This window comes from Buteo buteo, chromosome 5 (assembly GCF_964188355.1).
Source record: "Buteo buteo chromosome 5, bButBut1.hap1.1, whole genome shotgun sequence".
Lineage (NCBI taxonomy): Eukaryota > Metazoa > Chordata > Aves > Accipitriformes > Accipitridae > Buteo > Buteo buteo.
This window is the reverse complement of record NC_134175.1, coordinates 23528889-23553628: the sequence shown is the minus strand read 5'-3', so window position 1 is coordinate 23553628 and position 24740 is coordinate 23528889. Positions and strand designations below refer to the sequence as shown.

Genomic DNA, 24740 nt, shown 5'->3' with positions numbered 1-24740 from the left:
GTTCTGGCCATGTCCAAGTAATAGACAAATGTCTGTATCTGAGCTGTCCTTGCTTCAGCACAACTCAATGGTTTCATGATGAATCCCTAAACAAGCATCCACAACTATCTTGGAAAACTACTCCTAGAATTTGGAAACATAGATTTGCCTGTTTCTGTAACTGCTTGCTGCATCTGCCACTTGTTAAGGTTCTAATCATTCTCACAGTCTATAATCTCTCTGCCCTTATCTTCGCAGACACGAACTGGTACCAAAGAGAGAAGTATTCAGCACAGGAGTCCAGGGAAGGACTTAGGCTATTAAAATAATTCCAGTGCAGATCTATCTGTTCAGTTAAATAATCACCTACATAGATACCATTACTAATGCTGAAAGCTGTAACAAGGGTGTAACAGAATGAACATCTCATTCAAAACAGAACAGAGAGACTAACAAAGCTTTAGCTTCTACTCAGACCTTGCAAACAACCTGTTCTGTGTGCATACTAATCAAAGGAAGCAATATAAAAGTGTTTTTAAGGAGCTGGGTACTTACCCAGCAACTTCTTTTGCTGTGCTTAGAACTGAGACTCGAAGATCAGCAAGGTAAGTGAACACAGGATAACTGGACATCTTCAAACATGAAGCTGTACCTGAGCAACTGATTTTCACAGTTAAGACTACTCTATGTAGAGGATACTCTGAAATGCAGGTCACAGCCACATCCTGCTGAGGATGCTGGAGGACAAGTGATTGACTTTTTCTTGAGGTGTACCACGACACTAAAAATGAATGGTGGGGAGACGTGGTGGGGAGAAGTAACAAAACACACTGATGTGAGTCAATTATATCCTATAAAATTTGCAGCACACACACCCCCAATCCCCCTGCTTTATTTTGCAGAAGTTAGGCATAAAATACATAAGGCTTCATAACAGTTCTTTTAAAATTTGCATTGGGAAGATACCTTACTGAAGAAACAGCAATGTGGTACAGCTGATAGAGGGCACTGAGCATATTGTAGCCAGCAAACCACAAATCGCAGACCAGCTCAGAGATGCTCTCAAGTATGAAGTGTTATACATATTAACACAAATTTCTTAAGGCTTTTGCTCCTTGGCTATATTTTCAATAATAACATTTGCTCTTGTGGTAAGAGCAGACACTGAAAGTCTGTTATGTTTTACCAAATTCTTAGCTAGCTGATACTAGCTCACTCCAGGCTGCTGCTGCTCCCTCAGCCACACAGTCCCCTCCCATTTAGTTGACGGGAAAGATGAGTTTTTTCCTCAATGTGAAACTGGGCTGTGGCATCTGCTTCTCTGCATTTGGCTTGCAACTCTTTCTGCTCACCTCTTGATTCACTGCTGTCAGAATGGTGAGAATATCTTCTCCTCTGCAAAAACACAGGTATATTTTGTATTAGGGAGGCAGTTAACATCACAAAAATTACCACATTTTCATATATCTTGATATATACCAGTGCTAATGGCTCCTGTTTTAAACAGGCTTACAAAGCAGTTAGCTAAGCTGCTTTGAATAATCTGCATAGTGTTGCTCTGTCCTACATTACTCTTTTTCACCCTGAGAGCGCACTCCCTCTGTGTATCATCTACCTCTGCACCCAAATCAAACTTCTGTCATTCAGAAGGAAAATACAGGTGTTGCCAAAAAGAAACTTATGGAAACATAGTTACCGAGGACAGCTGTACTCCAAGTGCTGGCACAATGCCTGTATGTACCAGGTCCCCTGCCTTGGGCTTCTGTAGGAAACGTAATCTTGCAGGGTAGCCATGCCCAGGAGGAAGTCTGCCTCTGAGGGGATACAGTCGAGCTGAAATCTTGCATCTGTTTCTACAGAAGAATCTTGCTCTCCAGAATCTGTTTCGATGGTCACACCTTTCTGGCAAGCATCACCTTGGCAGGCCTGAACAAAAAAGACTTTTGGTTTTCCAGCAAGTGAGTGGCAATTCTGTCCAGTGAAAGAAGTGGTCAGTTCCTGGATAGGTATTTCCTGCCCATCAACACCATATATAATGCCTTTTTTCCCATGAGACAGGATACAGCAAACAAAACAGTCTTTGTCCTTGTGGTCTTCACACCGGTAGATGTTCACAGTCTCACGGATTTCCTCTGCGGTGAGGTCTCTATATTCTGCTATTGTAAAATGAAGCTTGCTAAAGACTCTTCTCAGAGCCGCTGGAAAGTAAACAGAAGGGGAATTGGAGCTGTTTCATTATATGAAAGTTGGACTCTGCAACTGCAAATTGCATTTCTAGAGATAAACGATCTTTTTTTTAAATCCTGCAACACTACTATAACAGGTAGTTACACTACTGCTCTGAAAATAATCTAGTAGTCTAATCACTAATCACATCTCTACTGAGTTCCCTTAACTCTCATTAAAAGGCTTCCTTGCAATCTTGCTGTTTAATATTGCCTCTGTCTGGAAAGTGTTCAGAACTATTAAGAAAGCTGTATCTCTTTCCTCCACCCACTTTACAGCTAGTCCCTTCATCTCCCAGAAGGTGTTGAACACTACAGTTGCTTTACCGGAGAGGAGAGGGCAGTACCCATTGGGATAGTAACTGTGTCACAGGAAGAGAAACTTTGAAGTTCAGTTCAGTTAGGGAAGGCCCACTGATGGATTTTGTCTCTTTGCATAGATAGTGCAAATACACCCATCTCACAGACCTTCGGACCTGGAATGAGCTATGCTGCTGCTGCAGGACAGCCTGCTAAAATCAGGGCTCCTGAATAGCAAGGTAATAGAGTCCCTAAATTCCAACATCCTCCCACCCTTTTTTTTTTTGTTCTTGGATATTAAACAGCAAATGCCCAATTCTGGTTCAGCAGTAAATCTGTTTCTGATTTTGCATATTTTAGAAGTAGGATGCATAAGGCTGACACAAAGCTAGCCTAGCTTGTAAAGTCCAGGCTGAGGTTACTGCTTAAGGTTGCAGTAAACTCAGTAAAACAGCAAAATGCTAGTGAATTGTTCCGAGTCAGTCAGTAAAAGCTTGATGAGTTGATTAGGGTTTGTCAGCACAGGAAACAGAGCTGACTCAGCCACTACAACGAAAGTATCCTAGAAAGGGAAGATTGAAATTCAGACCTTTAGTACAGAAAAAGAAATTAGGTTTCTATTTTTGAAGATACACAAACTTATCTTCAATATTCACTGTACCTGCATCCACGTCTGTCCCATTCCGATCTTTCATGTTTTTGGGTTCTGGCACTGCTTCCCTGGCTTTTGCAAAATTGTGATTATTCAGGATCAGGCACACTCCACGGGGTCGGCTAGTCATTTTGTAAGCTTCAAGCTGTCGAAAAGAAAGACTATTGGTAAAACTACTGCACTCTCCTCTAGGTGCTTCTCAGCCTTTGCTAGTGGCACAGAATGGTAAAGAGCCAGCTGGCTTTCTCTCTAGGCAGCTCTCCCCATACAGCTTTTCTCCCAGGACCTCGCAATGCACTGCCCCACTGCCTTTGGGAGCCTGTGCACTGCATGACAGCACCCCCCCAGACCCACATCATCATGCTCAGCCCACACGGGGTGCTGCGTTCACCCACTTCTCCATGCCCAGCCATCTGCCAACTGCATATTTCCTGATATAATAAATTCAGCCTATCTTGCTACCCTTGCAAACGTTCCTGAAGTTTTAACACTGCAGCAGCTGCTGCCTGTGACTTAGCTTCACTATGATGTTAGAGAGTGGTGCATTTTTCTTTTTCTAGATAGTGCTTTTAACACTTGGGCTTATAATAACTGTTCACCTCATGGAGGGATGATCTCTTCTAAGACAAAATGATGATGCTTCTAAGAAACAAATTGACTTACCTGGGAAGATTCATTCCAACTGCCAGGAGAATCAGGTGCCACAGATGACGCCAGCCATTTGGTGTGGGCTGAATACAGACAAAAGAGTTTTAAGTACAGAATGTAGCACTAGAGAAAGGAAAGAAGCTCTGTTCCTATTCTCCATCTCCACAAGTACCTCCCAGGATAAAACTGTTCTCTGAAAACACTGAATTGTGGTTGAACAGCTGTTCCTGTTAGCTATAAACCACTAGATAATCAATTAAAAGGGAGTAAAATGTATTGTCATCAGTTAGTAAGTAACTGGATACTCGATCACTTTTTAGAGAGGCATCTGTGTAAAGAAGAGAGATGCAAGTGGTGCAGAGAGTCCAAAAGCTGAAAAAGAGCAAAAAATATAAACATTAATTTTTTGAGAGTTGTAATTACCTTCAGGGCCTCCTGTGCTGCGCCTCTGTTCCTCTGTGATGAGCATCTCTTCTTCACCTGAAAAGCAATCATTATTAGTCCTGTATGATACCTATATGTCACTTCAAGAATAACTATGGGAAAGAGGCTGTTTTGTTTTGTTTTACCAAATAGGTTTAATTCATACTCTTCAATTCTCTTCAACAGGCTGATGTTAATTTCTGCACAGAGACTCTTCAGGATACTTAGGTTGTCTTCTCCCAAAATCCCCTTCTTCTCCATCTCAATGAAAATGTCGAGCATTGTCTGGGTAATCAAAAAGGTAGTTTGCTCTTAGGGCACATCCATGTTGCCACTGGGAGGGAAGTTGCAGCATGTGCACCTAAGGTTTAACGTACTGACAGTACATGCGACCCACAGAGTCAGTCCAGCTGACTGGTAGCTCAGTTGAGACCCCAGCTGAGTCAATTAAACCTAGTTCAACAAAACCTACAAGTACTGTAAATACAAACATCTTCTCAAAACATACTCGTTTCCCTTCTGCAGCTCAGAGATGCCAAGATCTAGTAAGATCTAATCCAGGAGATCTAATGGTGATTGTACAGGAATATATAATGTAATTTTTAATGACCGCTTTCATTCATTTGACTTCCAGTGGCTATCTTGTGCTCTTAACTGAAACACAAGAATCACTGTAGCGACCATCTTGAGCAATGGCGAAAATGGGTATAACCATGCAAGTATGGTATAGAGATTGCTCTGAAGCAAAAGGGGACCCCAAAGGACAGGAGCTCTTGCCAAACAGTGAGTGGCAGAGCACAGTGGTCACCCCAAGGATTTGCTAGAACAGCTATCACTAGATGGTCACAGTTTCTCCTCGAAGAAAAGAGGGAAAATGCTACAAGAGTTTTCATTAGACAGAACAAAATACCCAGCAGTCAGAACTACAGGCTGAGATAGTGTGAGAGCAGCTGGATCTCCCACAAAGCTATCTGTAAACCCTAAGCTCTTGGGCCTTAGCAAGGATCTCCTGCTTAGATCCCTATTTTCTGAATTTGGAAATAAAAAGAACAAAATTATAAAGTAATAGCCACAGTGGGTGATTTTCTGTGTTTGGTAATGGCTTAGAAAGCAGCCAAAAGAAAATCGGTTGAGCAAGATGAGTGAATGTGCTCATCAGTCTTCCACTGATCAAAGTCACTGAGTCTCCTAAGCACCATATGGTGCTCAGACATGAAGGCCTCTGTGCCTGGCACAGGGCTGGCCCATGCTCTCTGGGCTGTAACACTGCTGCAAAAGCTACACATAACACGAGCACAGACAAGTCCCATATGCACCAGAGAGCCTATAATCCCTTTCCAGGTGCACCCTTTTTCTCACGGTGTCTTCACCATAAGGAGAGTGACACTATAAGAAGAGTGACACTCATTCCCCTCATAGCAACCCAAATGTCTCTATGGATTATAATAAACATTAAAAAAAAAAAAAAAAATTAAAGAAATTCTTACAGTCTTAGGGTTTAGCCTGCATTTTGGTAATTCTTTCCCCAAAAGAAACTTGAAAGACTTCAGCTCATCTTCGGTGATGTCTTCTGACAGCTGAAAGAGCAGGTATCTAGAAAAAGAAGTGGAGGACACTGTTTCAACATGTTCCCAAACATGTCCCTTAGCACAATTTAACACTACCCCGTTGAACTGCTCCCTTCGCCCCCCCCTGCCCCAAGCACATATCCCCCTTTTTTTCCTTTTTAAATGAGGGGACGTCAGTCCCAGGACAGCCTGAAGTCAAACCATTTTCAGCTGCAATTAAAAAGCCCTTGGTTTTCCTAAAATCAAAACCACGCTGAAACTTTCTGGAGTTGAGAACAAAGACTCGGCCCCCCTCGCTTACGGCACCACGCAGCACCCGGGCAGGGAGGCCCTTCTGGGGGCTGTTAAGCATTTCAGAAAGGTGCAGCTTCAGTTTTCTCCCTTTTGCTGGGCAGAAATTTCAACTCTCCGCACGGCTCGTTCCCGCTTCCTCTTGGAAGACGCTTGTGCGCTCCCAAACCTGAGCCCGGTGCTCAAATCGTCGGGAAAAGCTCACAGCGACCACCCGCGAAGGGCAGCCGGCCCCAGAGAGCTCCCTCCCGGGCGAGGCCCGGCCCGGCCCGGCCCGCCGGTCACTCACCTGTAGGCCGACACCCGTGCCCTGCCTGGGATCCGAAGCTCTCTCTCCATCTCCTCTCGGCTGGAGCCCAGCTGGGCAGCCAGGAGGTCCATCCGGCTGATGCGGTAGAGCAGCTCCTTCAGGAAGGAGAGGTTCCCCGCCTCCATCATGCCTTTCTCCTGCAGCGCTTCGAAGAAGTCCTGCGCCTTCCGGATGGCTTCCAGCTTCCTCATGGGGACGTGCTCCAGGCTGAGGAACTTCAGGGCCGCCAGCTCGGCCTCGTCCAGCTCCTCGCTGACCACCAGCAGCCGCTGCCTGGGCAGCTCCATCGCCCCGCAGCGCCGGCGCCGGCCCGGGCCCGGGCAGGGGCAGAGGCCGCTTCCCCGCCGCCCGCCGCGTTTCCGCCCGCCGCCGGGCTGGGGCGGGCAGAGGGCGGTGCCGGGCCCCTGGGAGCTGTAGTTCCTCCCGGGTCGCTGACTTCAACCAGCCAACCGACCAAGAAACCGCAACTCCGCTGAGAAACTGCGCGTCTGCCAGCGGGGACTTCTCTCGGAGGCGCTGTAGGCCCCCTCCCTTCGCGGCTGTGAAGCGCTGACTATTCCCGAGTCCCTTCCTGAGAAGGCTGAACCTCGTGGCGCCCGTCTAAAGGTCTGCCGTTCCCCACAGCTTCCCTGCAATCAACTCTCCCTGGTTTAAAGGCACTCGCAATTCATTGCCGTTTTAATACCAGCAGAAGGAAGCTCATAATGCCACTGACTCGATGTCCTCCCGCGAGCCTTTTGGGGCCGCTGGCAGGCGACGCAGCACGCTCAACGCGGGCGTTCGGCCCTGTACCCCAACGGCCGCTGGCCATGGAACCAGCTCCCTTCCCACCCCTCCCAGATTTGCTGAAGATCCTTCTAGCACCAGGAGCAGGCTCGCAGGAGTACTGCACCATGGCGTGAGAGCCCGGGATGGTGCACCACCTCTGATAACAGCTTCTGGTGCAGCACTCTCCATAGATGGTATTTCACAACAACGGGAGGGAGGAGGGAAGACATTTTACCAGTTAGCATTTAATCCTTCTGAAAATGAACATTAACACCTTAGTGCTCGCCTTGAGCAAGAGAGCAATCCTCAGAGCATCCATACTCTCCAAATAAGGAAACAGTGTTCTTCTCGTTAAGCACCAATTTAAAACCAGACTCCCTTCCCCCAAAGAACAGGAAAAAACAGTTCGACAATATATTAAGCAGAAATCTTCACATTGTTATCATAGAAGCAGCTTATCAATGTTCTAAACCCCACACAAGATATTTGATTACTGCACATGTGGCAAGTTGGGTCAAAGGTGGAAGTAATCTGAATATGGCAAGACATTTTTTAACAGCCCATGAGCTAACATGCCCTCAAGTCATGTTAAAACAGGCTCTTCCTAGTAAATAGACTGAAGGAGGTATGGATCCTTCTCTTTGCACTGATATGCCTGGACAAATCAGGCCTGAGCACAAAGTGGCTACACAAATATAAAACTAATGTAAAAGACCTAGGCCAAGCTCAGAAGACAGGCCCAGAATAACGTTCCACCTAGCTAGAAATGCATGGGCACCCACAAGACCCAGCCACGTTCGGGGCCTGGGGAATTCCTGTGGCTGCCAATAACAGAACCGATACAGTGACAAGCAAAGACACAATTACAGAAAGGGCACACAGAAATGAGTATCTGGGAATTTTTTAGCATGTTTCACAGAAGTCATTGCAGATTAAACATGCCATTCTCTGTTCATCATTTGACACATCCCGAGCTGAAAAGAGGCAGATCTGAATAACTTCAGAGAGAACACGCCCACGTTAGGAGTCAGAATACAAAGGGTAAGCAGTGAGGGCTGAACACCCAACATCTCCTGAGAAAAATCTAGCTCCGGACTTCCTGCTGCATAGCTTAACCTCCTAAATGGTGTGCATTTTGTTTCCACTTCTCTGGGCTTCACGATTTCCTGCAGGAGATCTTAAAGATCACAGACATAGCCAACAGTTCAACTAATCACAACTCCACAGTACCTGACTTTTTCACACCACTTTGAATGAAGAGTGAGCCCTTATATAGGGAAAACACATACTTACAGCAGCCCGTGCAATGGGAGAAGCTGGTAGCAATCTGAACACGGGCCGGCTCCTCATACGTAACCACCAACCCGTCCCAAGAGCAGCACATTAACAAGTCACCCTAACATCATTACAGTGGAGAGAATTACAAACTTCCCACAGAAGGTGGGCATAAACAGCTCTCTGGGAAACTGATGTTAAACTGAACGAATAGGTAGCAAGATGCAAATGACTGGGCAGGGATTCATGCCACTGAATAACATTACTTCCGCCTCTGCAGCTAACAGTTCTCCCTAACTCTTCTAAGCATGTCTCTTTTCAAACAGCATCACTCTGATCTTGCCTGCTTTCAGCTTAAGCCTGCGGGACTTCAAGTCACCAACTTCACTTTCCTACCAGCCTTCTGACTCCACTTTCTGGTGGTAGCACTTCTGCTGGCTGAAAACAAAACACAGAATTGAGTGCCAGGATTGTTCTGCTATAGCATTTAGCATCCCAGCCAGTAGTTGAAGAAAAGGGAGGACGGGCAAAGTAACTAAAGCTGAGGGCCTTCAGAGAGGAAAGGTGATTGCCCCTCACCATTCTCCAAGTGGTGCTACAGAGGAAAAACAGTCAGAAAATTGCAGATCTGATATCCTTCTTACGTCTCAGTTTTGGGGAGGGGGGGCTACTAATATGTGCAAGAGCATATCAGCCACCCTGCCACAGGCGTGTGTGAGCATACTTTGCTCAGAAGCATAAAACTCAAAGTGCGTTTTCTCCTTCCTTGATCACTGCATGAGCCACACATAAATTCACAGTATGGCTACTTCCTGCAGTCCTTTAGAGGATTCTGATGGGTTTTTCTCTCCCTTCTAGTAGGTCTTCATCAGCAGGCAATAACGTTAGCTATGGAGGTGGCCTGATTTTAAAAGATAGAACAAAATACCATGCCAATTTAATGACAAGATGCGACTGACCAGCACACCCACTCCAGTGGAGGACAGCTCAGAGGAGAAGGGCAAAAACCCAATGATCTCAGAGAAGAATATATTGTAAAGAAAGCTCATCAGGACACTGGAGGGTAACCTTAGTTTCAGAGAAGACAGCTGCACCTGTGAATCATCAAGTTCCCCAAGACAATTTACAAAGAATAAGGTCTTCCTGAGCTACCCAGACCAGCATGGGGGTGGTGGTGGTGGTGGTGTGTGAATATGCGGCTCAGCCCCACAGAAAAGTATAAAAACTGGATAACTGATAAAATATTTAAACTTCGAAAAGAGCAATGGGCTTCAGCTGGCTTCAACCCACATGTTCCATTGTGACTGGGGATGCCCAGTGTTATGAGCAGAGACAGGTAATAAGACAGGGAGTAATGAGTAATATGAGTAATATTTGTATTGCGATTCAACTGTATATTGCAATTGCTAAATTATGCTTGTGTTGTGATTTCAGTATGTTGCTATATCAGTCTCCTAAATCAAAATCCTATGTAGCACCAAATATACCAAACAAGTAAATTTGATATTCAATTTCTCCTCATAAAGAATATCTGAAAGAACTTGGTCTGAGAGTATTGAATTCCAACACAGAGAAATATGAAAAAATCAGAAATGCTGTGGACTCACAACTTGGCTACTGGAGCAGCTGCCACCTTCCAGCAATTTTTTCCCAGAGGAAGCAGTTATTTCATTTAAGCTATAGTTGTCCTGGGTTCAGCTGGGATAGAGTTAATTTTTACAGGAACCTGGGAGGTGGGGGGCATAGCCGGGGCAGCTGACCTGAACTAGCCAAGGAGCTGTTCCATACCATGCGACATCATGCTCAGTATATAAATGGGGAGCGGGCCGGGGGGCGGGCTGGACTTTCGGTGGGGGAAGTGGTGGAGCGTCGGGTCCCGGGTGGTGAGCAGTTGCACTGTGCATCGCTCTTTTTGTATACTCTTTCATTAGTACCGTTGTTGTTGTTGTAATTTCTTTGTGTTGTCCCAGTAAACTGCCTTTATCTCAACCCTCGAGGTTCCAGGTTTTTTTTTTCTTTTTCTCTCCTCCGTCTCCTCCCTATCCCACCGGAGGGGGGCGGGAGGAGTGAGCAAGAGGCTGCGTGGTCCTTTGTTACCGGCTGGGCTGAAACCACGACAATAGATCCTTATCATAAAAAAACATTCACAAATCTAATTACTAACTTCATATTGGGGTCTCATTTATGAAAACATTATAAAAATGTAAATAAATTGTTGCCACATTTCCTAAATTAACCAAATGTCAGCCACAGAACTGTATCATACCTGGCAAAACCTTCTCGTAACTTTTGCCACAAGAGCACTCTCATTTACATAGTGCTTGTAACATCTATTTATTATTTATCAAACTTGTGTGAACAGAGTTGCGATTCTAAGAATGGGCATTCTCCCTTTTACTTGGAAGGTCAACAAGGGTAAGGGGAGCAAAATGCAACTGCCAACACATTGTGTGGAATTAGAATGAAAAAGTTTCGCTTCAAGAACACAAGCGGGATTAAATAAAGAACCCCTGCTTTTATGGCTAGACATGGATTTCCAAAAAATACAAACTAAAAAAAGCAAAAGTTACAAAGTGTCTTAAATCCATCCTTTATCTTTTTATAAACTCAAAAGGAATGTAGCTGTTAGAATCCCATACAGCTCCCACATACCACCTACACATTTCTGAGGATGCAAATTAAGAACAGCCTCACTGGCATCAGCTGCCATTATCATGAAAGTCCTGAACTTAAACTTATTCTTCCCTACCATCTCTTCAGCTGCTAATGAAGGGATATCAATATGCTACCCCCTGGGGTGGCTGCCATCCAATACTTCAACAAGAGCAAAATATCTTCTGCTGCTGAAGTAAAAGTGTTTGTCATGGTGACTGTACCTTAGTCAGCTCATCCAAAAGAGAAACACACCACAAACAATGGTGATGTGAAAACGAAGAGTATTTATTACAACAGAAAGAAGAGTCCACAGGAGCTAGAGTCAGTTGCCAGGAGAAGGCATCTCAGAGCAGTGGATCTAATGGAGCAGCACCTTCCTTCCAGCGGCTGACAGCCATTCAAAACGGTCCCCTAAGAGCTCTGAGAAAAAACACAATTAGAACCCTTACTATTAAAAAACCTAAACAGCAGTGCTGTTTAGCCAAGTAAATTAGTAATATAAAGCAAACTAAATATTTGGAGGAAAAGAACAAAACTTGTATTATCATCACTTTCCAGTCCTTCTGGACAGGGATGTTATTTTCCATGAAAAATTATACAGCTTCCAGAGACAGCCAGTGATTCACCTCTGGGTAAATCAGTTAACAATCTTACACATGCTCCCTGGGAAGGGATCTAGCATTCTGAATCCATCTGTTCTTTTCTTCAGATTTCAGGGACTTACAACTCGGACAGAAATAAGACTTCCACTGCCATTTCCAATAACTCTTAAAAATCACACTATCTGGAAGTGCTTCCTCTCTTGAAACCCAGACTGAACAGACTCCACTGCTTCTGCAGGACAGAAAGCCAGATCTGTACTCCTCCACGGCCTTACCAGACTGCTACAGATCCCGGTGTCAGGAGACTGATTAACCACAGGATTGGAAAATTTAGGTCCCATGGCCCCTGGTAGGACTGGGACTAACTACATAGATCCAGATAATTTCTCTTGCAAATTCTCTTCCCTGTGGAAGCCCATTCCAGATGTGATTCCCAACTGAGTGTATTCCTATTTTTCTACTTTTCAGTTGACTAACATTGTGGAATTTGGAAGATCAATTGCTTCCGTAGGGTTGATGTTATCTTTGGCATCTGCTTCCATCCATTTAATACTCTTCTTCCCACTTCCTTGTTCACTTCTGTCAGGATGGTTATGAGATCCTTGCGGCTTTGAACAAAAATGAAGAAAAGTTACATTGAAATACATGGTACTTGCAGCTAGGCAAGAAGCTGATTATGTTTGCTCCACCAAAGTCGTATCTCAGGGAGGGCTAGTATCCTCCCCTCACCCTGCCTGTCACTGAAATTGCTCACTCCATTGTGTAATCACAGAGTTTAGTGTGTTTGGGGCAATAAAAGCAACCTCCGTGTAGCATTGCTTTACCAGCAAACACAGTCCCCTGCTTTGCTTATAGTCAGAAGAGTGCACTAAGTTGAAATAGAACCAAACCTATGCATTCTCCAAGCCCTCTTCTGGACACCATGAGAAAGTGATATCTGAAGAGAAATTCTATTTTCTAAAGCAAGTTTATGTTGGGGATGGGAGGGAGGCAATAATGAAAATTATGACTAAAGAACACTTGATTTTTTTGTCTGTGTAATCACTCAACAAATTCATCCCTCATCAGGTGTCACTGGAAGAAAAAATAAATTATCAGTCAAAAAACGTTAAAAAACCTGCGCACACATACACAGACTTGTTTATATGTAATGTTCCAGCATTACAACCCTGATTCTGTCATAGGCAAATTAGGGGAAGTCATTTGTACTTTGGTTCATCTGTAGAAGAATAACAATTCCCAATTCCAGAATAATTACTGTTCTGCACTGTCCTGCACATGAAAAGCATTATATAGCACAAATGCAAAACACCGATGTTTCAGCACAGCATGCTTAAGTATGTATGTCTGCAATACCCCAAACGTATATGGATTAAAAATAGTACTTACAGTGGGCAAAGCAACTCCATCTTGTCACAGAGGCATTGAACGTAAACACTGCCAGTCTTTGTACAGCGGTAGCACTCATAGTCTTCCACTGTAGCCATGCCAACCAGAATATCAGCCTGATCAGGAATGGAAGTCAGAGGGGTAGCATCTGTCTCAAGATGGCTGGAAAAGTCTTCTTTTACTGTGACAGCTGGATGACCTACAGAGCCTTGGCAAGCCTGGATGAAAAACAGCTTGGGTTTGCCAGCAAGAGAAGGACAATTAGATCCACTGAAGCAGGAGAGTAAATCTTTAATATTTATAAGCTCATGATCAACACCTTTTATTTTGTCTTTTTCACCATGGGAAAAAATGAAGCAAACAAAACAGTCCATGTTACTATGATCTTTTTTGCTGTATTCTTTAACTTTTGCATACATTTGCTTTGCTTCTAGATCCATGTGCTCAACTGTCTCAAACTGAAGCCACTTAAAGACCCTCTTCACAGCCTCTGGGAAAAGAAAGTAAGAAGGCACTTGTTAAACATAAACAGTGACAAGGAAGATGCTGAAACATCAGTGTCTGTGTGGTAGAACAGATACTAGCAGAAAGGTTCAGATCCCACCCATAATCTCACCTGACTGACTCAGCCTGCCAAATCTAATTAGAAGAACCCAAATGCCTAATTTTATTTTTTTTAAACACAACTGGGCTAAGCATCATGCTATCTAAAAAAAAAAACCAGGTTTCAGATTATCTGATTAACTGGTATAAATTAGTGAAGCTTACTGTGTTAAAGCAATCTTTAACTGTGCATTGCATAGTAATCTCAGATGCTTAAGAACAACACTTAGCAAGTTAAAGAGGAGGTACCTCTTTAGAATGATAAATTCTGCCACTCTTAATGAATTAGGTCCCTCATTCTGTGAGAATGATCAATGCAGCAAGAAGGAAGGCAAGGGTAACCTGCTAACAAATCCTATGCAGACTTCTCGGCAAATGCTGACTTAATTGTTGTGTGGGCAATGAGAAAGTAGCTGGGAAGCAAGCAGCCTGTAGACAGGCTGAATGGAGTTAAAATATCAGTGATGTGTGCTTTCATGAAACAGATTTTACTTTTTTAAGATAAACACTTGTTTATCTTAGAAGTGACTCTTACAGGAAGACAGGCTTTAAGGAAAATTATAAAGTAGTAGCATTTATTTGAGCATTAAAGAGAATTTAAGGACGTTAAAATATTACTCCATGATAGCCAAGAATTAAAAACAATCAAAAAGTGAAAAGGTGGAATAGTAATCCCTCCTTCAGTATTTGGTACATATGACCAATTAAGACGATGCTTTTTACCTAGAACAGAAAGCACTTCCTTCTTTAAGCCATCAAATAAACTGTTCAAAGTGGTGTATTTCCAATTTCTACAGTGACTGTCATTCCAGTTACTCTGGAGGCAAAGGACCTCAGTGGACATGATTCTTCTTCACAGGAAAGATTAGATAATTCTTTCAGAGAATTATCAGAGAAGAAAACAAAACAGTAATGGGATTTAAAAAGTACTTACCTCCATCTTTCACTGTTCCTTCTCTGGCTTCATACGGATTTTTAAAAATGTAGTTATTAAGAATCACACAGTAACCATGGGGGTTATTTTTCATCTTATATGATTCCACAAGCTGTAGAAACAAAGCAGGTAAGAAAGCAGTGCCAAGCACCCAAAAGAGAAATATGCTATACACAAGATTGTTGCTCCTTCATGTCCAAGTGCAAAAAAATCATGGGGGCCAAGAGACAAGAAAGGAAAAGCCTAAGAATACAAGCTAGCTACTGGGGAGAGGAATCTGCTTTGTCTCCCTGAATCCCTCCTCCTCTCTCTCTGTGGTTAGGATACGATTTTGGCACGGGAGAAAGTGAGTATCCAGAAACACAAATGTGCATGTGCAGACAAAAAGTTCCTGCACCCTACCATTCCTTCTGAGAGTCCTTGTGGGTTTCTAGTGAGGTAGCAGATTCTGTTGTTCCTTTCCCATCTGTCCAGGAGTATCTCTCTCCATTATCGTTAAGATTGGTTTTTCTTCACAAAACAGCTACTCCTTCATTTCTTGCCTAAAAGGTTGCTGACAGCCAGGTCCTCACAAAGGAACAAGGCTTGGTGTTGTTTTGAAAACAGGAATTGTTCCAAGGCCTACATACAAAGCCAAAACCCCTCCCTTTCAGCTCTTCCACCTGCTTAGTCTTAAGAATTTATGCTCCCCGCTCCCAGGAGCTGGATAAATACTTTAAAGGTAATCTTGACGTATTTCTCACCAGGTGTGGTGTCTCCCCCTCTGCTCCTTGTTCTGCTGTATGCACAGACGCAGACACTGGATAGTGGAGTTTTTCCTTAGAATAATTTTCTAAGACGGAGAAGATAAACAGAACATTTTAGGACTAAAAAGATAAATCTTCCACTGTGCATAGTTCAACACTCAAAAAAACAGTATAAGGAGTGAGGTGGAGGGTGGTTTCCACATCACTGAGACACCATCATTTTCTAGAGCTGGGCCAAGCAGGGTTCCAGTTTCACAAACTGTTGGTTATTGAAGCTGTGCAGAGCTGTGCTCTGTTTCTTCTCTGCTCTTTTATTGGTAGCAAGATCCAGATAATAAAAGGCTGAATGTCAGTAGTCATGCCAGGCAAGCCATTCACTAAAATCTCCACTATGGGATACATAAGTGAAGGAGGAGACCCATTTTTATACAGTGGTACACTACAGCTAGTTCCTTTACTTCTGAGGCCACTGTCTCTTCTCCAGAGAACTTTACTGTTTGGGTGGACACACCAAGCATGCAGAATACCAGCACAATGGAATATTTCCTCAAAGCAACAAAATGGTTCTTTGAATACAACTGCCTGAAATAAGTGAAGAAATCATCAAACCCATGACTCTCCCCAAGGAAATAAATCACAGTACCCCTTTTACAAGTTACACAGATGTGTTTAAATGGAATTTAATTGTCAGGGCAACAAGGGGGACAAAATCATAAGAATACCACTAAAAAGCCATTCCCCTGATACAGGGCTTGCTTCTTTAGAGACAGATCAGCAGCACAAAGACATGCTGGGGAAACTAGTCGGTATCTCTGCAAGGAACTGCATGGGCTGTATAGACGTATCTAAGGAAACACATGTCCCGAGTCATCCAGAAGGAGGTTCTGGGGAAAAATTTAATAGGTCTCAGTTGTTGTTGGTTTACACATCCTATCTCCCAAACAGTAAGGCCCAACTGTTGTGTCAGAAGTCACCACTCAGCTGCAACAGCCCAGATATACTGAAGTCCTTGAAATATCAGATCTGGTACAGAAAGCTAATGGTTACGCTTTAGTCAAGTACCTGGTCTCCAGGGACTTTTCCTTTGACTAAGAGCAAACAGCCTGGCTAACAGAAAATAATGCTGACAATCTCCCAATACTAGTTTCCCCAAGGCAACTGTCACTTCCAGTCTCTTTCAGTGACTGATAAGCTATGCTGGTCCAAAACCAGCACTGCACTGTTTCCCAAAGAGAAAAATAGCATTTAAGGCAAAGAGGAGGGAGAAGCAGACCATTTACAAGGCACAGAATGTATTCCAAGGAGAGATACAAGAAGGTACGATGGGATAATGAAGTAGCAGAAAACTTCAGAAGCCACATGTACCAAGAGCTGCTCTGCCTATCCTAGGATACTGTAAGGTCTCCCTCTTATCTCTGGATTCCTAAACTGCCAAGGATGGAGCCACAAAAATCACAAAAAACCCAGCTCTACTCTTAAACAGCAGATTAAATAATTTACCTTTTTTTTTTTCTTCATAGGTATCGATTTTTTTCTTTATGTCAGCTCTAACTCCCTTTAATATATCTTTCAGCATTGCAAGGTCATCTTCTTTAATTATCCCGTTTCTTTCCATTTCCACTAAGACCTTCAACATTGACTGGTAAAACAAAAACACATAACCCAAACTCATACAATGACCTTCAATAACTGCAGTATCAGACACTTCTGGACAAAGCAGAAGACAACATCCTCATTCCCAGAGACTGACCAGCTAAAGACCAGTTTCTTTTTCTTCCAAACCTCATTAAAACAAGGGTCAGGATGCAATGCAACTGAAGAAACACCACTAAGTTTAAGACAGGATCATTAGAAATTGCCTACGGCTAGGTTATCCTGCTTTGTTTCAGCAGTGCAAAGCACTGACGTGGATAACAACATGGAATCCTCTTGTGCCTCTGTGTTCAGATGAAGTGCTGTTAAGTCATTTAGCTGTGCCATTTTACATTTTCTATTACAGAAAAGGTGTTCAGGGCTACTTTTGTTTTTTAAAGCTCAATAGTCCACCAAGTTGGAGGTAAATCTGCTAATTTCCTATAGGTGCCACAATACAAATAGGACTTTTAAGGAAGCTTCTTAATACCACCAAGAATTTTTATAACACTGTTCATTATTTACAATACAAGTATTAAACTAGCTCATCAAACCTCTTAATATTTGTGGGGGAGTTAACAAAATGCTGTTACCCCAAATTACAATAAAGAAGAAAACATACCCAATAACAGACAAAAATTTGTGGTTGAACTCGCATTAGAACTTGATTTTCTGTCTCTGAAACATTGTTTTTCCTCCAGTAAACATCACTCTTCCTAGATACAGCATATGTACAAATGCCTTATAAATGCCAAGCAAAGATGAAAAGAAGAGCATGATGGATTTTGCAAAAAGAAAAGATTACGGAGACAGGTGGTGGAGGGAAAGTAGGTACAGGAGAGCAAAAAAGAGCAGAGAAAAGACACAGTGAGAAAAAAAAGGGTCCATTCTTTCACACAGCAGCTATCAGCTAACATCACAATCCTGCAACGACAAATTTTAGTGAGAGCAGACTGCTTTCTCTTTCCTCCCTTCTTACAAGAACTAGCAGACTGTGAACTAGCCTTGCAAGAAACTTATCGAGATCACTTTGCATACAGCATTATCCTGGAGTTTGTTCTTTGGTATTTGTTTTTGGAGCAGGAACTTTATGCTCTTGACATCTTCTGGAGTCAAGTCCTCTGCAATTCCATATAGCAGTTGCCTGGCAATAAAGAATAAAGAAATACTGATTAAGAAAGTTATGAGAAGTAACCACCACAATTACACATTTGAACTGCAAAATGTAAAACTCACAATGGCAGGTAATCTGCTGTAACAAATACAAACATCCCAACATAATTGTAAGACAACAGTGCAGACAGAAAACAAGACGGTACACAACAGAACTGTTGTACATTTTGCATGCAAAGGTTTACTACTTCTGTGCTTACCTGTAGGCTGAGACCTTTGCCCTGCCTGGGATCTGAAGCTCTCTCTCCATCTCCTCTCGGCTGCAGCCCAGCTGGGTAGCCAGGAGGTCCATCCGATTGATCCGGTAGAGCAGCTCCTTCAGGAAAGAGAGGCTCCCCACCTCAATCATGTCCTTCTCCTGCAGCACTTCGAAGAAGGCCTTGGGCTCCTGGATGGCTTCCAGCTTCCTCATGGGGATGTGCTCCAGGCTGAGGAACTTCAGAGCAGCGAGTTCATCTGTGGCCAAAGCCTCAGAAATGTCAAAAAGGAGCTTGTGGAAGTCTGTACTCATTTCACATCAGGATTTGGATCTAAACACAAACAGAAGTTGATTTCATCTGTCAGTAACAGCAGTGCAACAACATGATTATAAAAGGTATCACATCATGCAGAATAGTCCAAAATAAATACATGCAATCAAAAGTACTTCAGAAGAGAGAGGCTGTCTTGCTATCATAGCTTTGATGCTTAGCTCTTACAGTTCTCTTAACAAGGAATATAAAAAAAACCCTGTACTAAGTGAAATTGACAGAGAAAGTCACCAATTGTTCTTGCTTCCTATGGTGTGTCTAGACAGCGGAAAGTACTGATCAACTTACAGGATGTACAATCCCAGCAGGCTGCTGCTGTTTTCATTTTGTTTTGGTTTTGCTTTTTTTGAGATTGGATCCCATTTGGGAGCAGGAGCCACTTGCCAGTCTGAAATACAGACTATGTAGTTGTTGTGGTTTAAGCCCAGCCAGTAACAAAGCACCACAAAGCCGCTCGCTCACTCCTCCCCTCCCCAGCCCCAGTGGGATGAGGAGAAAATAGAAAGAAAAACTTGTGGGCCAAGACAAGGACAGGGAGGCACGACTCACCACTTATGGTCACGGGCAAAAGACAGGCTCAACTTGGGGAAGAAACAAAATCAATTTAATCTACTACAAATCAAATCAAAACAAGGATACTGAGAAGTAAAACCAAACCCTAGAACACCTTCCCCCCATCCCTCACTCCTTCCTGCCTCAACTCTGCTCCCGATTTCTCTACCTCCTCCCCCTAAGCGGTGCAGAGGGACGGGGAACGGGGGTTGTGGTCAGTTCTCCACACATTGTCTCTGCTGCTCCTTCCTCCTCAGGAGGAGGACTCCTCACTCTTCTCCTCCAGCGTGGGGTCCCTCCCACGGGCTGCAGTCCTTCGCAAACTTCCCTGGCATGGGTCCTTTCTGCAGGCCGATCTTCAGTCACAGGCTGCTCCAGCACGGGCTTTCCCATGGAGTCACGGCCGTCTTCGGGGGCATCCACCTGCTCCGGCATGGGCTTCTCCACAGCCTGCAAGTGGGCATCTGCTCCCCCACTCACCTCCACGGGCTGCAGGGGCATCCCCTCCTCTGGCGCACCTCCTCCCCCTCCTTCTTCGCTGACCTTGGTGTCTGCAGAGGTGTTTCTCTCACATTCCAATCCCCTCACTCACTGGGGGTTCCCCTTCTTAAATCTGTTATCCCAGAGGCACTACCACTGTCGCTGATGGGCTCGGCCTGGCCAGAGGCGGGTCCGACTTGGAGCCGGGGAAGCTTCCAGCAGCTTCTCACAGGAGCTGTCCCTGCAGCCCCTCCCCTGCTACCAAAACCCCACCACACAAACCCAAAACAGTAGTAAATGAGACTGCCAAGTTTTACACCGTGACAAAGATAAAGGTTTTACATCGCAACAAAGATAAGAATCCACACGAGTATAACTCTTCTGTCTGGCTTCTTTCTTTATGCATTGCTTCTGACCCTGGTCAGCATAGCCAAAACGCCTCTTCCTGTTTTGGATTGTCTGCATCAAGTAAAATTCAGTTCCCAGTTCTCAATCAATTTGTAATATTCAAATCAAATACAGATCATGTCAACCATTTTAAAAAGGCCAGGAGAATTCTTCTCAAACTAGTTCTGTTTCACTGAACATCAGATACCGCCTCCCTTCTACACCACTTCCTCCATTAGCTTCAGAAATATTAAACTTGGCTTATGGATCCAACTTTTGAGCACAAGATAAAGTTAGAAAATACCACGTGCAAGCCTTCCAACTATCTCACCCTGACACTTAAAAGACCTGCCTCCACTGCCTCTCTGGTAAGAGAACCATTTGCCACTTTATTCTCTCTGCCTTAGATCTAAAGACACCTAGGAATCTCTGAAGAGAAACTCTACAGAAATGCATTCAACAGAGGTCTCTTGTCCCATTGAACTCACTAGGAGACAGAAAAGTTGACAACAGCAAATCAGAACTTCCTACTCCTACACTACTGGAATATGAGGCAATCCATTTTAATGTTACTGCTACTGCAAATGTTTCAATACCAGGACTAATAACTCCAAGGTAGCCCAGCCAACTAACTGAATCAGTACTACTGTAAATATTAAAAAAAAAAAATAATTAGCAGACAACTGTACTCCCCTCTCCTCCAAGGACCACTCTACAGCAAAGCAGCTTTTTGTGGCACGCCCTTGGTCAGCACTCTTTAGTTAGCAAGAGTGAACATACAACTGAATCTCTGTCTATCAAAAAAACAGATAAAACACCAAAACATGCATTGTGATGCAGCATATACAATTCATGCTCTGCCCCCAAGTACTGTTTTCTTTAAATCCATTCAAACCGAACTTTTAAACAGACTAGAATCCATACCGTTCAGCCCATATAACCACAAAACCACTAGTATTTGAATGAATCGTATGTGTTTAACGATTCAGTGATCTCAGATCTGACTGTGTATTTTTATATCCACCCAGGAAAGAAGAGAACATTTCCTTGGTAGCTAGTTATGAGTTACCTTCTTTCTCACATAAATCGTGCCTTTCGTTTAAGATACAAGGCATGTGCTTATAAAAGTAAATCTTTCTGGTAAAGGGATTTTCATTTTTATTTCTCAAAGGCTGCAAGTTTCAAACCGCAAAATTACTGCAATTAGAACAGATGTGCCACCTACACACTATATTTAAGCCTGTCTGTAAATACAGGGAGCACACTAAAACAATGCTTAACTGCTTCTGTCTTTTTCTCCCATTTTACTAAATTAAAGACACAACTGATACAAAAAGCAAACTGTTTAATAATAATAACAACAACAACTACTTTACATCACCTACGTGGCAAGACAAGCTGGAGGACTGCTGGAACAACTCTGAAAAAAGTGAGACAGCCATAGTCTCTGAAGTTCCAGGAAAAGTACTGCCTTTTGTACTATGGTCTATACTGTCACGTGACTTACAAAAAGTATAACAAAGTAATAAGCTGTGGTCATAATGCAGCAATTCCCTACTCCACCTATCACCGTTCCAGTTTCAGGAAATTACTACAGTACTTGTGAGAAAATTGGAAAACAAGCCACAAAAGTAACCAGCTTTTGTGTTTGGTTTAAGGGGATACGCTAAGCAGCATAGCCAGGACTTTCTAGCATACAGCACAGCTCAATACATTTGCTCCCATTCAGACAGACAGTGAGACAAAGGTGAATCAATTATATCTTCCCATTTAAAAATATCTCAGTCCCACTGTCCTGCTGTGGCACAGGATCCCATGACTTACCTCCTTTCTCTGAAGTCCCTCTCCAACTCACCCTAGCCTATTTTTAACATGCACTTTCATGGAAGATTATTTCCTAAATTAAAAAAAGTCAACTATCAGCACTGAATTCAGTAGCACTACTCAGTGAATACTGGGAACTGAAAGGCTAAACATTAATTTGAAATTATTTATGTAATATACTTCCCCATTTACAAAACAATTTAAGCAATAATTAACTTTTGGCATTTTCACCCTCTTTGAAGTATGGAACTCTGCCTTCAATGGTAAAGTTCCCAGTATGATCTGCTGGTTACCAGTATCTTCCTTGCAGCAGGAAACATATGATCAGCAATCAGTACAGCTACCAGACTCTCTGAAGCTTGTGAAGTCAGCATTATGAAGAGAGACAGGAGAGCTGAAATTTGTAATATTTTGCAATGAAAGCAATCATTCATTGATTTCAACCCACCTACCTTTATAAACTCAAAATTATAACATAACCTTTGATAGAATGAGGCATACAAATTCATTCCAAAAGGCACACGCTAGCAACAGTTCAGAAAACGTGTCTGACTTACTTTACTGGCAAGAGTTGTCCTTTTATCCAAAGGCTGGGGGCAGAACAGAGACACACCACAAGCACTATCTGATCTTCAGGTCCAAAATGGTTCTGTCTCCATGTCATCCCATGCCTCAGCGTCTCTCTCCCTGCATCAGTTCCTCTGCGTCTGAACTGAATCGAGACTTCAGTTGCAGTTTGAAAGAGGAAGCATGCTGTGTTCAGCACTGTGTGAAAAATATTTGTGGACAAGACCAAGCCCAGGTTGGCACTTTCCAGATAGAGGCTTCTCCCATCATGCAGCAGTTTCAAGGACCAGCCCTCCTCCTACTGTTCTTCCTCTTTGTCTTTACTGTTTCACTTCTTATTTTTCCTTCTCTTGCCCTTCCCCAAAATGTTCCTGTCCTTTTGTTATCTTACAGTGTCTCCAATTTCCCTCAGTTCCCCTCCACCCCGGTTTTGTCCCTCTGGCTTCCTCTAGAACTGTCCCAGTGACCCAACCTATTCCTTGTGCAGTAGACTGCCAAAAATTAATCTCTCCCAGAAAGGCTGGTCTTGAGGAAGCAAAAACGCTGAGGCTACTGACTACTCAGAAACTGTAGTGACTGTGGCCTCTACTGGCATAAGGCAGGATACACAGCTCCTGCACAAAAACCGACAGTCAGGAGGTACGGGATACCAGAGACTTGTGGATGTTACAAATCCCACTTTAAGATCATGATCTTCCCAAGCTACCAACTTCCCCAACAGACAGACTCTTTTTACACTAGTTCCACTTAAATCTGTCCAAACAAGGGTTGCACAAGTCACAACCCTTCTTTAATTCTGTAGGTGGAGAGCATGCACATGTGCGTTATGCTTCTGTATGCCATCAGTAAGGCTCAACAGAAACCAACCACATTTTTTTGTTTTCTTGTTTTAGGCCGATTTCTTTCTGGCACAGCTCTGTACTACTAGAGTTACACTGAAGGTGTACAGTGTGGACAGCAAGGAGCGATGAATATCTAAGTTGTATAAAAACCACCCGCTCTTCCCCAAGACTTTCAAACTGCTATCTTACACTGCAGGAGATCACTCAGAAACATCCAATGACCTTGCTGAATGGCAGCTGCAGTTATAGTGCTAAGCCTACCCTGCCTTTGGGCTTGTGCTGATGGAGTACCACTGCATGCACCCAAGTATTAGAATGTGCAGCCATATAAACACAACCCTCCACATACACAAGCAAAATATTCACACTGAATAGTATAAATCATGGTAGTGTGTTTGAACAAACCTTCTTATGAGTGAGGGAGACTTTACCAGTCTTTTATACTTCACAAGTGTCGATCCCTTTCCCCAGGGAACTCAAGGCAGAAGTCAGTTTAGACTCTTCTGACTGTGATACCCTCCTGTGATTTAACTGGAGATTACCCAGGCAGAAGTCTCTACAGACAACGCAACATAACACGATTATGTTCTCCGTTTACCAAACTCAAACATGAAAACAAGATCCCACAAAACAAGGTCAAAATTGTTGTGTTTGCTCCGTACTGATAAAAAATCAATTGTTACCTAAACATACAGAACAAGAGTGCGCCAAGTCTGAACAGTAATTGTGAGCCAGAAACTTCATGATTCCATTACAACACGTTATATATTCCACTAACAGACAAAACATTTTCTATCTGTGGCACAAAAGTGATTTCAAGTGTGGCAGCCATACTAACTCAGAACACTCAAAATGCAATGGGTCACACAACTATCAATTCATCATGATAAAAAGTGACCATTATGTTTTGGCAAACTGGCTGCATTTCAATGCTCTGTATGATGCAAAAATACGCTCCTAAAAATCCTGGATAGTGTAAGCTAAAAATTGCATCCAACAGCACTAGACAGTACTCTTTCAAATCTTCACCCTAACTTATGGCTCATAATAATATGTAACAATCAGTGTTTTGCTGAAATAAACTAAGTTTCACTTCAGCTTAAACCCTGAGGCAGATAAAACCCCACTGATTCGTGCAGTCCAAAAAAGTGCAGGGGCCACTCAGAAACAAGGATAAGCCTTACCCCAGTACACAATTTTTCCCTCACCAAGCTCTTAAAAAGAAGCATGAATTTAATGCAGTAACAAACAGGAAGGACACAGACATATGTAGTAAATGCTCATAGCAAAACAACATGACATTATTTCAATTAACTCACAGAATGCTTTGTTAGAAGATAATCAACAAGGAGCATGGCTTCTCATGTGGCTGCATTTTAGATCTT

General features: G+C 43.2%; 1 protein-coding gene across 5 annotated transcripts; it reads right to left on the bottom strand.

The window, feature by feature from the left end:
• Positions 1-855: 855 nt before the first annotated feature.
• CASP8 (caspase 8) lies at positions 856-24739 on the bottom strand. Of its 5 annotated transcripts, none has more exons than XM_075028143.1 (10): positions 24675-24739; positions 22504-23911; positions 18992-19091; positions 18374-18703; positions 18039-18144; positions 16869-17007; positions 15366-15454; positions 14623-14734; positions 13086-13575; positions 11359-12304 (listed from the first exon to the last, which is right to left on the bottom strand). In XM_075028143.1, exons 4-10 carry the CDS (start codon positions 18682-18684, stop codon positions 12169-12171), a joined length of 1383 nt encoding a protein of 460 aa, XP_074884244.1. In that variant the 5' UTR covers positions 18685-18703; positions 18992-19091; positions 22504-23911; positions 24675-24739; the 3' UTR covers positions 11359-12168. The 5 variants fall into 5 exon arrangements, with proteins under 5 accessions (XP_074884241.1, XP_074884246.1, XP_074884244.1 ...); XM_075028144.1 differs by lacking the exon at positions 18992-19091 and having other exon boundaries at positions 11359-11514; positions 12174-12304; XM_075028142.1 differs by lacking the exon at positions 18992-19091.
• Position 24740: the final 1 nt, after the last annotated feature.

Excerpts from the sequence above, each read along its gene's own strand:
- CASP8 (XM_075028140.1), bottom strand. The coding sequence starts at position 6,683 with ATGGAGCTGCCCAGGCAGCGGCTGCTGGTGGTCAGCGAGGAGCTGGAC. Across the intron at positions 5,821-6,375 it reads GCACGGGTGTCGGCCTACAG|ATACCTGCTCTTTCAGCTGT; the intron begins GTGAGTGACCGG and ends TTCTTTTTCTAG. Across the intron at positions 3,888-4,227 it reads CAGCACAGGAGGCCCTGAAG|CCCACACCAAATGGCTGGCG; the intron begins GTAATTACAACT and ends GTCTGTATTCAG.